Below are 19,337 nucleotides of genomic sequence, written 5' to 3' on the forward strand. Positions count from 1 at the left end.
AGACAAAAACCGTCATGGAAGACAACAAAAGGTTACATGGCTACTGTTAGGGCTATGGTAGATGAAGATAAGCAAGCTGATATTCTATTTCTCCGATAAAGCTTTAAGTCTGGGCATTTAAGAAAAAACTCTCCATCATTGTATACTGTCTGAGTTTTTGAAATTAAAAAAGCTATGTGCTAGATAGATCTCCACATATTGACATCTGACCAAAGAACAAGCGTTTCGAATTTGCCAAAAATACTTTTTCCTATTTGTTCATCCCCCGATCGCGCCATACCGAGAAACATTAAAAATATTCTAGCAGCATCTCCCTCCCTTTTCTTGCAGTAGGCATAAGAGGGTAGTGCTAGGAAATTTGGAGTAGTCAGTACTGGCTTTTACGCAGGAAAGTTGTCTCCCATATGAATGTGCTTGACGTTCAAGAACCAATGGGACTAAAGAAACATGAAACATGTAAAGGATCTAAATATATGGCATCCGGATCTGTTTATACCTCACTCTGTTTCTTCAACTCTGCTAATGTTTAAATGTGCCTGAAAAAATGCCATCACTTCGTACTCATGTTATGGCATTTAAGTCTACTTCAGGTCACGTAAGTATAGCTTTCCTTTGCGAATATGCTGACTCGTACATGTTCATATGGATCCCTGAGCAAACAACAATAGTAATGTCACCAACTTTATTTGAAGTTGAGATATATCACATTTTTGTTACAAAAATATCACATTGCTGAATAACACGCAATGTACAGAACAAGATTTTGAGATTGATACAAAAGCACAGCAAAACGATTAGATTCTCAACATTTCCGCCAAATAAAATCAACAAAACTGTGTTATAATTCAAAAATTAACTTTAACGAAAAAACAACAACACAAATTTGAATCATTAAAAAAACCACTAACTTTTCAAGTAAACCAAAACAGTTTGACCAGTTAACTAAGCATATTTCTGGGCTAGCATCCAGTTGCAGCAGATTTAGACAGTAAAAACATAAATAAAATATTCAAACGGTAAGGAACAGAACAAAAAGATGAATATTTCTGAGATTCTTAAACATGGAGAAAAGATAATAAAAGAACTAATTCTAAGTTATTTTGCAGATAAAATTAGCAAACTATATGTTTCAACATGTATTTTCAAACATAAAAACAAAACAAAATATAAGAACATGTAGAAATATAATAAAAGTAACTTAAAGTAACAGTTCCAATCCTTCGAAAAATCGTAAGTTTTTGACAAAAATGATCAAAATTCTTTAACAATCTTCAGTCCTTTATAACATGATCTTAAGTCCCATATAACAGGATCAAGCTTAGCACACATTTTTGTTTTGGTATAAATTGTGTTTTTATCTAATTTTGAAGAGTTCCGATGGAAATAATGTTAATGACAAATCCGATAGACTATTTTAAATTTTGCAAAAACGGGATTAAATTAGTAATTTGGCTGAATGAAATCAGGTACATGAACTAAGATTTTTCGAGAAATGGGGGTTCCAGGTAAAAATAGCATATAATTAAAAAGTAAAAATAAATAAAGGCATTTCTGTACAAAGACTATTCAAGGCAAAATAAATTACTCCTTTAGTTTCACCTTAACTTTGAGGTATTCATTCACAATAAAAGAAAAAAATAGTTATTAGAAGAAGATCTCAAAGATCAAAGATTTTTTGTAGATTAACCAAAATACATGTACATTGTTTTGTTAACAGTAAAATATCATGTTTTGTAAAATTTACTTAACGCCCTTTTTGTTTATAAAATGATTTCATGAAACTCTTTTTCAAATCACTTCAAACTAAGAATACTTTATTTCTAATGTTAAAATTTGTAATACTAGTAGTATGTGTAGAAAAAAATCATTTTGCCTTCTTTGTGAACAAATAAAAAGTAAACAAAAATTGAAATAATATCATATTAACTAACTGATTAACTAACTAGTTACGTTTTTCCTAAAACCAAAAACTAAATTAAATATCATTCATGCTTTCCATCATTCACTCACTAACCGCACATAAAGTCAACATAACAACATATCCTTTATAACACATACTTAATCACGTAAATATTACCGATAAATTTCAAATTAAAAATATATACAACAGCACATTTTAAACATTTTGACACAACAGTATAATTATCATATCAATAAAACATACATACATTCATGTACAGTAAAATAATTGTAGTTTTATTTTTTTTCATAAATTTTGCGACTTTAGCTGACAAATTTATGACAAATATGAAATGCTTTGAGCATCAAATATGATACATGTTTCCGAACACATCAAACAATTTGACTTAGGACCAAGAATAGCTCTATTTTAAATGAAAACTCGTCTGAGATTTAAAACATAAACTATATGTAACCTACAAACAGGCATGACAAACTGCTTGCCTTAATTAATGATATAATCGGTCTTTATATAAAAGTTTTTTGTGTGGATTTTATATTTCAGTACACTTCTAATCGTTTGACCAGAATAAGTTCGAAGTAGTAAATGTGCCATTCTTGGACACATTAGCCGATTGTTCAGAACTTTTTAAAAGTTAACAACATGATAAACGACATCGTTGTTAACTTTCGTTGTTAACTTTTAAACGAGACATGCCGGATGATGAGATAATATATTCAATAAAACAAGTACGACTGAAACTTTTATCCAGAACATTGTTAGGAGCACTGCAGATCATAAGTGTGTCCATTCAACATCTAGAGCAGTAAAACAACTGAAAGTTAACAACGATGACGTTAACAACGTTGTTAACTTTAACAAAGTTCTGAACTAGCGGCCCTTTAAAACATTAAACTCCACACATAATGGAGCAGGTGAAATGACTAATCTAGGTGGCTTTATGCACGGCAGTCAGAATATCAAAAACTCACATGCGCATCATGAACTACCAATATACAATCATTGACGTCGGTTCAAAATGGAATATTTTATAGCAAAACATATGTGAACTGTTGTACATTCTTTTTTACACCTGGGCACCGTCTTATCACCGAGTGCACGCCAAAATGTCGAAACATCAAGACTTTTAATTAAAATGCGTCGAGATAACTCACTAAATCGAAAGTTTAATTTGCAAATTTGAACTATGTTATTGGTGATAGATAACACAATCTGTTTTGAAATAAATTACATTCTTCATGGAGTTAACAATTTAATAAGATGCGAATGATACATTCGTCGATAAGAAGGTTCCCGTAAGAATATAATATATATAAAACACATTTCGATAAATCCTTTACAGTTTTAAAACCTCCAACAACGCACTGAAGACATATTCTTTTAATACCTTTATAAGGAGTATACTAGCATGAAAGCTTATTTCATAATTTATTTATATTTGTAAATTTGCTAGCTTATCTCTCTAAAATCATAAAATAAAAGTGATTGTATTGGAGGGGATTTTTTTCCTTTGTAGTCTTAAATCGATCTCAAAACTCTGTTTAATTAAATCTGCAGGCAAAATTTGGCAACTAGCAAAGTAAAATGTAATATATAGAAAAGATATCAACATCAGCACATTTATTTAAATAACAGTGTATTAGTTTACGTTAACCTTAGAAAACCTAAGTATATGTTTACCTTAGAAAACCTTAGTATAAGTTAACCTTAGAAAACCTTAGTATACGTTAACCTTAGAAAACCTAAGTATATGTTTACCTTAGAAAACCTTAGTATAAGTTAACCTTAGAAAACCTTAGTATACGTTAACCTTAGAAAAGAAACAATAACAAATAATATGATTATACTTATCAGGTAAAACTTTTGACATACTGATAACTATTCCATAAAAATGCCTCAACAGTCACATCTTGTGTTTTGTATTCTCTGAATGAATACATGTATGTTACTCAAAAGAATTAAAAAGGAAAATGAAAACATTTGGAATGACTTTAAATGCTATGGTAGAACTAATCGCACAGGCTTTAATTAAGCTGAATTGACTAAAAGATGAATATATACATCTTGGGATAAAACCAAAAAAGCTGATCAATTTTATTGTAATGAAAATGACAAAAACGGGACAACGGTTTGCGAGTCACCAACACTACGAAGGTTCCCTGTACAATTTATGTATAGGGTAAGCTTTTTCTCAATTCTATGATTGAACGAAAATAAAAAAAAATCATTAGAATATGGCTTTATTTTTGTGTTTGACTTCGGTTGATTAAAATGAAAACGAGTTTATACTTCAGTGTACAGATAATCCAAGGGAAGACGACGCATTTGATGACAAAGCAAAATATAAAAGCGACATTGTATGGACACTGATTATGGAATAGTTCATACATTAACTATTAGTTGACCTTGAACAACCCAAAATAATTCAGTTTCGGTTCTCGTACGATCAAGGTCAAGTTAGAAACTTTCACAAAAAGTTCATCCCCTTGTCGCAAATAAAACACAGCGCCTAGATAACTTGAATATTCTCCAAACGCTTTATTTTGTCCCCAGCACTTGGTGATTGAATTCTGAATCATGGCCTCTTCCCCGCCGTGGGGGTATATGATGTTGTACCTATATATATAATGGGACAGCGATTGTGAGCCGGTATCCACTTGAGCACCAGGACGATCGAAAACCTCGAGGAAAGAGAGCTGGCTGTATACGTAGTAAAGTCCGGCTTCCAGGATCACAATACGACCGTGCCGGTACTGGACCTTGTTCGTGAATGCAAGATCCTCGTTGCTTATCCAGTATGAGATCGGGAACTGTCGACCGGGAACTGGAAAAAGAATGAGGAAAATAAAAGATTAATACAAAGTTTGAAGGTTTTTCTTACTTTGTTTGGTAATGGAATTTGGTAAAAAAACTAGAAATGTGTCCATAGGACACGGATGCCCCCACTTCGATTTTTTGTCACAGAAAATAAGCCATAATGATTATTCAGGATAATCTGCACAAGGGCAAATCCTTTTCAAAAATTAGATCGGATAAGATATTTTTTAAGTATTGTTGGGAAATAAAGGGCCCTAACTCCTAAATGATTAAAGCGATTTCCATGGCTATCGAACTTGATCAAGGTATTATGGTCACAAACATGTGTTAAAAGTTTGGTGAGGATTGGACAAACAGTTTTCAAGAATTAGATCGGAAACAATCTTCGGGACGTATTTTTCAAGTCTTTTTTTGCAAATAAAGGGCCGTAACTCCTAAATGACAAAAGCGATTTCCATGGCTATCGAACTTGATCAAGATATTATGGTCACAATCATGTATGTAAAGTTTGGTGAGGATTGGACACATACTTTTCAAGAATTAGATTGGAAACATATATTTTTGAAGTATTTTTGGCAAAAAAGGGCCGTAACTCCTAAATGACTAAAGCGATTTCCATGACTATCGAACTTGATCAAGATATTATGGTCACAAACATGTGTTTAAAGTTTGGTGAGGATTGGACAAACGGTTTTCAAGAATTAGATCGGAAACAATCTTCGGGACGTACGTACGTACAGACAGACAGACGTACGTACGGACAAGGGCAACCCTATATGCCGCCACTTTGTGGGGGCATAATCACATTCACTATGCTTCGAAATGCAGAAAACAAAAATAAAAAATATCCTTTTTTACCATGTTTTGTTAGCATTTCAATGTGACAACTTGACAAACAGAACTCTAACAGTTCCAATGCGGTATGTAAGACGTAAGTCAGCATAAAGCACATCCCAACTCACGTGGGTAGCATTGTTACGAATAAAGCTCCCGCGAGATTCAAGCAGTGGGCATGTTCCGCCTGCACCACCACCACCATAACGCATTGTATCCTTGTCGGGGGGAGGGGGCGATAATGTTGAAAATAGTCACAGATTTATGATTGCTGCTTAATATACGTTGTCACCCATTTCAAGTTTTATTCACTTCCATCCAAAATTGTTCCGGTTCCAATTTGTTAAAACACTTTAATTCAGAGAAAAAATATAAAAAGTGTGCCACAGACTTAAATTTCATATAATGTGCACGAGTTAAACATGTAATGCCATTTATAGTTTCGTATTGTCCTTTAGCATCTTATTTCACGCATATAGCTTACACATGACGCATATAGCCAAAACATACCGCATAAAGCTGACACGTACCGCTGAGCTCATTCGTAACACGTAACGTATATAGCCTACACGTAACGCATATAACTTACACGTAACGCATGTAGCTTACACGTTACACGTAACGCATATAGCCTACACGTGACGCATATAACTCATACGTAACGCATATGGCTTACACGTAACGCATATAGCTTACTCGTAACGTATATAACCTACACGTAACGCATACAGTTTGCACGTAATGCATATAGCCTACACGTAACGCATATGGCTTACACGTAACGCATATGGCTTACACGTAACGCATACAGCGTACACGTAACGCATATGGCTTACACGTAACGCATATGGCTTACACGTAACGCATATGGCTTACACGTAACGCATATAGCGTACACGTAACGCATATAGCCTACACGTAACCCATATAGCTTACTCGTAACGCATATAGTCTACACGTAACGCATACAGTTTGCACGTAATGCATATAGCCTACACGTAACGCATATGGCTTACACGTAACGCATATAGCGTACACGTAACGCATATAGCCTACACGTAACGCATATAGCCTACTCGTAACGCATATAGCCTACACGTAACGCATATAGTTTGCACGTAATGCATATAGCCTACACGTAACGCATATAGCCTACACGTGACGCATAAAGCGTATGCGTAACGCATATAGCCTACAGGTAACGCATATAGTTTGCACGTAATGCATATAGCCTACACGTAACGCATATGGCTTACACGTAACCCGTATGGCTTACACGTAATGCATACAGCCTACACGTAACGCATATAGCTTACACGTAACGCATATGGCTTACACGTAACGCATGTGGCTTACACGTAACGCATACAGCCTACACGTAATGCATATAGCCTACACGTAACGCATATGGCTTACACGTAACGCATACAGCCTACACGTAATGCATATAGCCTACACGTAACGCATATGGCTTACACGTAACGCATATAGCGTACATGTAACGCATATAGCCTACTCGTAACGCATAAAGCCTACACGTAACGCATATAGCCTACACGTAACGCATATAGTTTGCACGTAATGCATATAGCCTACACGTAACGCATATAGCCTACATGTGACGCATAAAGCCTACACGTAACGCATATAGCCTACACGTAACCCATATAGCTTACTCGTAACGCATATAGCCTACACGTAACGCATATAGCCTACACGTAATGCATATAGCCTACACGTAACGCATATGGCTTACACGTAACTCATATAGCGTACACGTAACGCATATAGCCTACACGTAACGCATATAGCCTACTCGTAACGCATATAGCCTACACGTAACGCATATAGTTTGCACGTTATGCATATAGCCTACACGTAACGCTTATGGCTTACACGTGACGCATAAAGCCTACACGTAACGCATATAGCCTACACGTAACGCATATAGTTTGCACGTAATGCATATAGCCTACACGTAACGCATATGGCTTACACGTAACGCATATGGCTTACACGTAACGCATACAGCCTACACGTAATGCATATAGCCTACACGTAACGCATATGGCTTACACGTAACGCATATAGCGTACACGTAACGCATATAGCATACTCGTAACGCATAAAGCCTACACGTAACGCATATAGCCTACACGTAACGCATATTGTTTGCACGTAACGCATAAAGCCTACACGTAACGCATATAGCCTACACGTAACGCATATTGTTTGCACGTAATGCATATAGCCTACACGTAACGCATATAGCCTACACGTGACGCATAAAGCCTACACGTAACGCATATAGCCTACTCGTAACGCATATAGTTTGCACGTAATGCATATAGCCTACACGTGACGCATAAAGCCTACACGAAACGCATATAACACGCATAAAGTTGACGTGCGAATTTGATTTCGTTTTGTAGTCAACATTAAGCATTTTCGTGTCCAAAGTCATCGTGTTTATATTTAATGTTCGCCGTAATGTATGTGTGCATATTTCTCTCCTCTAACGACTTAGTTCAAATTTAAGGAACCGTTTGTTTTGCAATTCCTGGTTTAAAATTTCTGATTGGACAGTCGTGAGATTCATAAAACAGATCGAGACGCTCAAAGGAGTTCGTGTCAAGGAATAATTAGGAACATTTAACAGCGATCGCAGAATGGAAAGACATTACAATGATGTTTTGTTAATTGATAATTGGGTAGTACTTCTAAACATAGATAGACGTTGGTGTTAATTAGTGTTTTGATAAGAAACGTCAGAGTACTTATCTATAAATACAAAAAACGGATACGATTTTCGATGAAAACCATCACTTGCCTTGTAATTTTACTGAAAGTTAATGTGAAACGTTTTCCATTAACTATGCAAATAATAAAGGGATGCAACTCCTTGAAATTATTAACTGCATAAGCCATTCAATACTATAGTACCGTCCCTTTGTCGAAATGTTTTTCTATTGGCTAATAATTTCATGTCTGAGACATAAATACTAGTTTTCATGAAAGTTTCAGGATTGTTTCTCGGAAAAATTTAATTAAGGAAGAGTTTCGTCGATATTTACACAATTACAGAACTTTTGCAATGCTTTTATCTTCGTTAGGTTATAAAAGCATGTTAAAATATTTATTACTCGCAATTATTTAAACTTGAGCGCGAGTTCATAAATTTTAAATTTTTGATAAGTTTAAGACTCATAAATAAATAACTCTCATTTGAATAGAGCAGTAAGTATTATTCTAAATTATGGCGATTTTAGTACTTTAATATTTATGATTTACAATAAATCCTTTAATACAAGTACTCTTGGGGGCCTTTAACGGTCATAAAACAGCGTTATTAACCCACCAGTCAGTTTTATTCAAGTGTTTTGTTTTATCATACTACCATATTTATGACAGGATGCCTTAACTGGTCTAAATAACCCTTTTGAACATGACCTTTCGAGAAAAAGCTACAATGGTCCTCAATTATCTTCGAACTCTTGTTTCTCCCCGATTCACTACTAAACATAATTTGGCTAAATATGTTTGGATGAACAGCCAAAAATGTGTTTTATATAAAAAGGCACTATACTACGTACGTTTAAAAGTGAGCACGCAATTTCAATGAAAAAGTTCAGCAAACACTGAGTTAGGATGCAGACGACAATCCTAATACAGTTATTTACCTAAATCATTATGAAAATATACCTTTCAAATTTTTAACAAGTATCAGTTGAATGCTGGTCAAATGAAATATATTTTATATTGTATATGTAACCACATATATTTAAGCTACATAGTCGATAATACGACTTCTTCTATCGCCAAAGCCAGCGTAGTTCAAAACAAAATAAATGGCAAAGCTATCAACGAAAATGATGACGTCATTACCTGCTGGCTGTTCCGGTTTACGGACGGACCCCATAAGATGAGCGGCGGGACGCGACTCCGTCGGCTCCGAGTCCGTGGATGCCTCGATCTTTATGTTGCCTGAAAATATAAAACGAGACCATTTTCAACGTTGTTCATTTCATTCTTTCCATTAATTCAGTGTTAGTGTTAGGAAATGAAATATATTTGCCATCTTACACTGAAGTAAACAATATTTCGACCTTCACAGTTTCTTTTCATAGTAACACGCCAAATGTTATGTGAACGTCACGTTATTTCGAGTGCAGTTATATTTAAAAACACTGAACATTAACAACTTTTAAAACGGTACTCATTAAGTAACTGTGGTATGTTTCGGTACGGGGTATGTTTCCGTACGGGGTATATTTCAGTTCGCGGTATGTTTTGGTAAGCGGTTTGTTTCGGTACGCGGTATGTTTCGGTACGGGGTATGTTTCAGTATGCTGTATGATTCGGTACACTGTATGTTTCGGTACGGGGTATGTTTCGGTACGCGGTATGTTTTGGTACGGGGTATGTTTCGTTACGGGATATGTTGCGTTATGCGATTTGTTTCGGTACATTTCCAACATTGTGAAGCCGCCATACAGACGCACATCTTACAACTCTATTATAAACTGGGGGATCATGTGTCGTTATTTGAGCGACTCCCCGGAGGTCAGACCGCTGCACCAGGTGCAAATCCCGGGGGTAATGAGTTTTCCAGGCATCAAGGCTTTGATTTGAGTTACTTTGCTTATTTTCACAAACTGTTTATTATTGTTATTGTTCTCCGATCTTAGTTGAATTTGGTACAAGGAAATTGAACTCGTACTGTTCGGCAGTGGTTTGTTATTACTAAGACAAGAACTCGTCTAAATGAATATACATATAATTATGTATATATTACTCAATCAACTGAACTTTATTGCGGTATGAACCGTTAATGCGAACAAGATAAAATAGTTCACCTTCAGTCAATGCAAACTTACAATATAGATGTTGCCTACTGGGTACGGGTACGTGAGCGTGTTCACGAGCTATTTTTATTGTGCACTACGTCATCCAGATATTTGTTCTATTTTTTTCACACTACGTCATCCAGACATGTGTACTATTTTTGTGCACTACGTCATCAAGATAAGCGGTACTATTTTTGTCCAATACACCATTCAGATGTGTGGACTATTTTCCTTGCACTACGTCATCCAGATATGTGTCCTAATTTTTTTTGCACTTCGTCATCCAGATATGTGCACATGTATGTGTAGCCATACGTATAATTACAAGCGTACGTCGTATTTTGCAACCTCTTTTCTACTGATAATACTGACACTAAACCATAGCACCATCAGCATTTTCAGGAAGTAGAACATTACTCCTAATATCTTTTAAATGGTCTCTTTTCATACAAATTCTGTATAATATCTGTTAAATCACTTACACCCGTAGAAGCCGTAACATAAACACTGTAAAACCAGGAATTATTTACAATAAAACCTCATGTTTGAAAATTGAAAGTATCAGAAATGCTCTTTGATGTACTTTTACCAGACACGATTCGTGATTAAAGGTAAATACAGCAAAAGCAGCAAAAGTTCATTGGCATTCATTTTAAAAATGTTCCTGGAAAAAAATCTTATTGGCACTTCAGAGAAGAGTGCGACTGGTCGATATATTATTGTGAAAGTTATCATAACGTGTTGTTTGACACACAACTCAAAACTCACAATTTTCAGACTGTTTTTAAATTGTGAAACATTTCACATACTTTTTGAGAAAACAATGCCTAAAGCACATACAAAGTTAATTTTTTTAACCAAATTTGTAAACGCTTTAACCAACTAAACTTTGGTCACCACATCGAAAGCCCATATATTTTGTTAACTTGATGTCTTGAAATATGTTCTATGTCACCATTGCCTACAACTGGCCGATAATATACATTTTTTTCTAAAACAATGCGGTTAATGAGTTATGAGTATAAATGCACTCTAAGTTTGTCATATAAATGTACATGACGCCACGATGTAGCGATGATAGATGGTTGATGGACAGTGTAGTGGCCGGAGGAAATATGGCCAGTGGCCAGTGTCCAGATGAATGGCCAGATTGCTCGGCGACGTGGTCAGTCTCGGCTATTAAAACTCGCGCCTCTTTCTCATTAACATAGTGTGACCTGGTCAGGCCGTGAATAGTGATAATTCATATTTCCTGGTTATGGCGCAAAACTGTCGTACCTTTTGAGCCTGCACAAGGTACATACAACAGTATTACACCCGACCCTTAATGTGTACTTGTGGTCAGTTTAGTCCAGAGTAATCTGACATTGGTCATCCTATTTCGGACATCTTCAAACACATATCTTTTCTCGAATAACGCTGCTGTCTTTTTGGTCCAATTCAATTCAGTTGAATTGCATACAGTCGAATAGCTTGTAAAAATGATTAAACTGTTCCATGAAACTTAATCAATCATGACTGCCTAAGAACTTTATTTTTGAACTGAAAATAAATTTAAAACATCTGCTTTGAACACGATGGAAATTCATAAATAAATAAGTTCTTTTTACCAACACTAAATTATTAAACAGGCAGACAGTGTTAAATTGGTGTACGAACCACGCCCTTTCTAAGACCTAGCACCTGTGTGTCGGTAATAAGTGAGATTTATTAGTTGTAGAACAATCACCGGGGAGAATTTATGTCGTTAATTCCGAGATGCAGCTAAAAACTGCTTCTGTGTGTTGCACTCTAAATCAACTTCAGTTTAAACAGTAAAGAGTCCTCAGGTGGCATTGGGTCTTTCTTCTCGATCTAATAGAAAACAGTGTTTCATCATCAGAGTTGTGACAGACGTCATGAGGCCCCTAATGAAATGTCTTTATTCATATATTTATTTTAAAGATATACCGTTGCTACACCTTTTTTATTTTTTGTCTTGGAAAGAGCAATTACAACTTTTTTTTTTGTCTTGGAAAGAGCAAATTTTTGCGTAAATATCTGCAAACCAATGATAAAAGATTGCTGACAAAAGATCAGATCGCGGATTTTCATATTTCCGTTCGAAAATTAATGTTTTATGGTTTAAACCGTTGCTAACGGTTTAAAAAAAATACATTCAATATCATTTTTAACTTAAATATAAAGATCTGCGGTCAATTTTTTTGTCAGCAGTCTTATATAACTGGTTTCCATGGATTTTCGGAAAAAATGGCTCGTTCCAAGACAAAAAAAAAATAAAAATGTCCAAACCTTCAATCTGTGAGACTGCAGCTTTAAAATTAAACTATTAATTACATCCTCCATTGACAAATAAAATACATATAAACGAAACACTTCCAAGGCCTCAAATAAGAACTAAGTAATTAAACAAATGCAGCTTATCCAAGAAGGCGTCCTCAATGATTGTAAAACATTGTGATTTGTCTTAAATTTGATTCCTTACATAAATTCTACCTTCTGGAATTTCCCATTTAATCAACTACTTTTCTTAAAATATAGCGTTGTGGCTCCATAAAGCTAATTGCCATTGTCGCAATTTTAATCTAAAGCTCTTGCTAATATTTATTAAACGAAATTCATCTTAATAACATTTAATGTTATGTATAACCTATGCAAAAGATACAAGAAAAATACAGTTTGTGATTCAATACGTATTTCTAAGACGCCAGTGTGGTCATACTAAGTGGTTTGTGACGTCAAATTTGGATATGACCTAATGTAAAAAGCGACCATTTTTGAAACAAAAAATCGTTAATTCCTAACAATTTTAAAGAAACAGTGTAGTCTTATAGGAAAAGTGTACAGTGCATTCGGGAAACAGAGAAATGTGTTGTGTATAGAATACCTTTTGCATCTATAATTAGCCTTGACGGATTATTTCTGGTATAAAGCAATATTCACGAATGAGAAACAGTTGCGCGTAAAACGAGTAAGAAAATCAGATTTATACTTACATATACGATTGAGAAATAAAAGGACTTCATTTCATTTTCATTACATTGAGGCGAAATAAGCTCTACTCTACAAAACTGTCAACATATATATCTATATATTTCAGCAAGAATAGTCCACTCTACCCTGGCAACATCACACAAAAATGTTCCGTAGAAAACCAAAAACAACAGACAATCTTGGTCTCCTACAAAAAATGCTTTAGACTGGGATGATAAAAGACGCCGACAAATTGTTTGACATATTTGTGATATATCCCAGCAAATGTGTGGAATACCTCAGTACGTACAACACATAGTTATGTGTGTTTTGCTTTAACTATCAATTGCCATGCGAGTGTAGGTATGCCAAGCTATGTATTGCAATGCTGTAGTTTACATCTTTTATTTTAATTTTAGCGTAGTGCAAAAGCTGAGTTTTGGTAGCATTCTTTTGAAGTGATTTCCATTAAACTTCTTCATGAAGCTGATCATCGTGATCATGATCATCATCAGCAGCAGCAGCAATAGCAGCAGCAGCAGCAACACCACCACCACCACCACCATCATCATCATCATCATCATCATCATCATCATCATCATCATCATCATCATCATCATCATCATCATCATCATCATCATCATTACCATCATCATCATCATCATCATCATCATCATGATCATCATGTTAATGACAACTGTTTTTCGAACAGCTTGTCCATGTCAACCGAGTTTTTGTCATGAAATACCAAAAGAGAAGTAAAACATTGTATGAAGAGGTAAAAGAACTTGGCAAATCGTGAGAATGTGTTTTCTTAATTAAATATCAGTGTATATTTTATCCTTTTATTAACTATATTAATGGACTAACATACTTGTAAAAAAAACCTGTATGAATATAGTTTATAGTATGAACCAATTAACTATATGATGTAGCAGATGGAAACATTTTTTGTCAGTTTATAAAATATATTTTGCAATTAGTAATAGGTAATATAAATTTGATTTCTATTCCTTTTAAAAAAAAATCAGGAGTTTTTTAAAATCATTTTTATCCTATTCAGAAAAAAACTGCTATTAAGAGGGCCAATTTGTTCTATTCGTCTGACAATATTCTAATTTCCTAGCAAAATAAATCATGATTAACAAATAAAAAAAACTAATATACCAAATAGGCACCTAATAACGACTGGCAATTATACAAAGGAACGACTCTTATTTTTCACCTAAATTAACCAATTAATAAAATTCTTTCTAAGCGCGGTATCTATATCGTAATAAAGACGCCGGGTAACAGGTGGAAAAACAAAATCACCTGTGCGTTATTGGATAATTCATAAAAAAACTTATTACGAAATGTTTCGGTTATAACGCTAGTTTACATACAGTCGAACACCGTTGGCCCGAACTACTAGGGACCGGCGTAAATACCTCGAACTTCGGAAAATTCGAGCCAAGCGGGGATGCTAAAATTCAGTGTAAATGTATCGGTCCGTGACATCTAGTTCGAGTCAAGCGCGTAGTTCGAGCCAAGCGAGTTCGAGCCAACGGATTTCGACTGTATCTATTACTGTGTATTTGTCTTTGTCTCAGGAGAACGGGGTCTCTGTATGTATATCGGTTCATTCAAATATGTCTCAAGGCTTTGCTGGGCTTATGGGTATATAGTTAACTTATTCATTTCACAACGATTGTGAAACAAGTTATAAACAACATTTTATTAATCACTCTCGTTGGCACGATTATATGCGAGAGTGTGGTCTTGTGTTGTGGGTGAAACTGGAGTTCCCGGGGGAACCAAGAAGAAACCAACTTGCCCAACAAACCAGACTAGCATGCGCCTAGGCCGGGAATCGAACCCGGGTCGCCTAACCACTGCGCTAAACGGACAAACATGGGTTTATATCTTGATTACCATTTGTCGTTTCTTACCTTGAGACATAAAAATGACAAAAGATCAACCATTACATGTGTTGCATTTTTAAAGTCATCAAATATAATTCCTTATCTAAGCCATATAAATGTGTGTGTGTTTTTTTCCGCGTTAACAATAATTGACAGTGGTAACTTGCATTTCGTGATTATCTTAATTCTTCGTGCAATTCGGAAGTTTCTACATTAATTTTCATTCTGCAGAGAACGCTTTATTCTGCAATTTGCAAAACCGATTTGCACTAAACAGCACGGTATGTACTTTTTCTGTACGGGATTTAAATCACATTGCGTACCTGGTTCTTATCGCAGATTCAGACCCGATTATGTTTTTCACGGTGAAAGAACTGTTGATAAATTGACGAAAAAATAACAGAAGATTAGTGTATGATACGTAACTTCGGAAGGCATCCTTAGTAAAAACTTGCAATAAATAAAAGATAAGATCTGACACAAATGATTCTGAGAAATTGTCATTTTCCCGAAACATTCTGACATAAATGTGTGTCATATTAACACTAAGCTAGGAGATATAAATGTTTGGAGCTCTTAATGAAAATAAATTCGTCTAAATGTTGTTCTGCAACGAATAGTTTTATGTAGTGCCAGTTTATCGCCTGTTACGCAATAGAACTGAATAGTGCATACCATTATTAACACTTATCGAATAATTTAATAGCCAACTTGGTTTTTGCGATTTTGCATTGGCGGCTCTAGCGCGGGAAACAAAGGGGCCGTGCCCCTCACCCTCCAACTTGGCCGTCAAATGGAGTCTATTTAAACATGAACTTGTACCTTTATCAATTAAAACGCTTATATATAAACATAGATCTTTTATAAGCAAGTCCACTTTATAAGATGTATAAAAGTATTATATATTTAATTCATCAACACCCTCCCCCCCAAAAAAAAAATTCTTGGATCCGCCACTGCTTTTGTGTGAGTCAAAGTTAATCGAGGTTTTTCAATTTTTCTGTTCATCAATTGCGGCCGAGTTACGCCCGCTATACTTCTGTAGATCTCTAAAATTAAACTGTTACATACTTAAATGAACCAAAATTGAAATGCCAAAAGTCACACAAATGTTTGTAACTAATTCAAGCTAAGGCGAATGAATTATATTGTCAGTAGCTTGGCCTCTTGTTAAATGTTCACCCATTTCAGACCATGATATTTACAGAACTCAAAACACATTCATTAAAAAAGATAAGTCTTGTACGTAACGATTTTAAAGTCCAAAGTTTCTCTTTTCAAATCAAATGCACGGGCCTTCTGTATACTTTAATACTTTAAATTTGCTTTAATTTAAACAAATTCCTTCAAGCGTATGCAAACAATCGGCAAGAGCGTTTTTATTTGGTTTATAAAAGCCGCTAGATTTGTTGTCTGTATGTATCACAGGTGTATTTCAGTTTTCTAAGGTCTTTGGCGATAACATGTATACTTAAACACATTAAAAACAAATTTGTTTTATTTAACGATAGCCAATCTAACAATATTGAATTCAAAACAGAAAAAAAGGAATTACGGCATAGTTCGATCAGTGTTAAATAGATATAAAACTTTCATAAAGAACTCCCCCACAAGTCAGAGTCTTGAATGTTGTAAAATTGTGTTTCAAAATGTTATACTGAGAGTTTAGTATGCAAAAACGTATATACCACTAGCGGATATAGAGGGGTGGGGCACCCGGCGCGCGCCCCTCTAAATCGTCCAAGTTTACATTTTATGTCACAATAGGAGAGAAAAAATAATAGAATACGCACATAATGCACCATTTCCGACTACAAATTGTTAAAATTGTCTTGATTGAGTAACCCAAAACCACAGGCAAACAGTTCATGCCATATACTTTCGGTTCAGAGGGAGGGATGCATGTCAAAAGGTTGCGCCCCTAATTTACGCCCCCTCTAACGTCAATTCCTGGACCCGCCTCTGCACGTATATGTTACACTTTGTTTTAAACTTTCTTCGGAAATATGATGCATTTTGAAAGCAGGTTGTAACGATCCTAAATCATGACTTTCCTTACATACAGTCGAAACCCGTTGGTTCGATATTCAAGGGACCGGCCAAAATACTTCGAGCCTCGCGAATATCGAGCCAAGCGGGAATGCTTACAAAGAGTAAAACAAAATCGGGGCTTGACATAAAGTTCGAGCCAACAAGAAAATCGAGCCAAGCGATTTCGAGCCAACGGGTTTTTACTGTATATCCAATTTATTGTAAAAAAACAACCATTTTTTATGAGATCCTATTAATTTTCGAAATATCTCATAATAAATCTACATATTATGATTACGATTATCTGATTTCAAGTAATCTAAAGTTCATTGGTATGAATGATAAATATCAGGTACATTTTAATATCGTTATACGATAGGTATACGATATCCGACACTTGGTTTATTTCGTACTCATCCGCGTTCGTACCACCTGAGAAAAATATTGCTCCACACAGTCATTCAGTGAAATTTGAACTCTTCAAATTTTTAAAGCTGGCACATGACAGTTAATGTTATAAGCTAATTATTTTTCAAAAAGGTTTACCTACAGATGGTATGAAAACACTTTCAAAATAAAGTTTCGTTTTACATAACTTTTGGGGACGAATCACTACTACCACAAGGCTACAAGATTAATAACACAGGGACCGTTTCAATTAAAGCTGCACCCTCACAGATTGACCGTTTCACAACTGTTTTTTTTATTTATTCTGTCTTGGAATGAGCCAATGTTTGCGTAAATATCTAAAAACCAGTGATGAAAGACTGCTGACAGAAGATCAGATCGCAGATTTTCATATTCATAAAACTGAACTCAAATGGAACAATCTGCGATCTTATTTTTTTGTCAGCAGTCTCATATGACTGGTTTCCATGCATTTTCGCATAAATTGGCTCGTTCCGAGACAAAAAATTAAAAAAAGTTGTCAAAACGTTCAGTCTGTGAGAGTGCAGCTTTAAGATTTCCTTAGTCTTAAATTGAAATGATATTGGTGTCAAAGTTTCGTTAATATGCTACACATATGTATAGATTGAATTTAAAATAAAACAAAGTGGTTAAAATACGAAAAATCAGTTGTTTGCCATTCGTTGCTTTTATACAGATTTGTGATTATTGAAGTTTCAACTTCATTTAAGATCATTGAATTAAACAAGCCCTTGGGTGGTATTCAATATGTATCTTAAGTTAATCTTATGGTCATACATCATTGACTGCATTCACTATATTGGTCAGTTATTAATAACAAGTAATCCGATTAGCTACATCGTTCTTAGATCCAGCTAAGACCAATATTGAATACCAGCCCTTATCCTTATAGTGATTCCATTCATTTTATTGGACAATTATAATCCTGATTGGTGACTCAAAAATACTATATAAAACCACTGGCACCGGATTTTCAAACTCAATAATTAAAAACAAGAGGCCCAAAAGGGCCTATGCTCTACTGGCATGGCTCTTGAGGTCATTTTCAATCCAGAGCATGTACGTTTGAGTAATAGGCAACAAATATATAGTTCACTTTTTGTGTTTGGGTTAAAAAGTAAGTCAAAAGGGGTGGGACCAGCTTTTGCCCAAGGGGCATTATTTCAAATGTTTTCAAATGCATTATATGATGCTCCACAACAAATATCAAAGGTATGGGCCTTGTGATTTGAAACAAGAAGATTTTGAAAATATTTCTTAAATAAGTCTCTAGGAAAATTGTGACACCCTGGGCAGTGCCAGTTTTGACCCAAGGGGCATAATTTGAACAACCATGGTAGTGGCCCACTAAATAAAGCCTTGTTCAAAATAGCAAGGATTTGCATAGTGGTTTCAGACAAGAAGGTTTTTAACATTTCCCAATTTAAGGTTTAAGGGGGGGGGGGGGTAGTAATGACCCCAGGGGCATAATTTGAACAAGCCTTCACAAGCGATTGTGACTTTACATGTAAACTTTGCCAAAAATAGACTTCGCTCATGTAGGTTTTCAACAGAAACCGAGTTCTAAAGGATATCTAAATA

General features: G+C 35.2%; 1 protein-coding gene across 1 annotated transcript in view; it reads right to left on the minus strand.

Annotated features, from left to right (window-relative positions):
- Nucleotides 1-668: 668 nt before the first annotated feature.
- The window catches only part of LOC128219893 (tumor necrosis factor ligand superfamily member 10-like), a 51,205-nt gene continuing 32,536 nt past the window's right edge, over nucleotides 669-19,337 (minus strand). Inside the window, exons 3-4 of the mRNA XM_052928035.1 lie at nucleotides 9,458-9,556; nucleotides 669-4,745 (exon numbers count right to left, since the gene is read on the minus strand). Of these exons, the coding sequence (XP_052783995.1) occupies nucleotides 4,318-4,745; nucleotides 9,458-9,556 (527 nt within the window). The 3' untranslated portion in view covers nucleotides 669-4,317. The remainder of the gene's footprint in view (nucleotides 4,746-9,457; nucleotides 9,557-19,337) is intronic.

This window comes from Mya arenaria, chromosome 15 (assembly GCF_026914265.1).
Source record: "Mya arenaria isolate MELC-2E11 chromosome 15, ASM2691426v1".
NCBI classification, from domain to species: Eukaryota; Metazoa; Mollusca; class Bivalvia; order Myida; family Myidae; genus Mya; species Mya arenaria.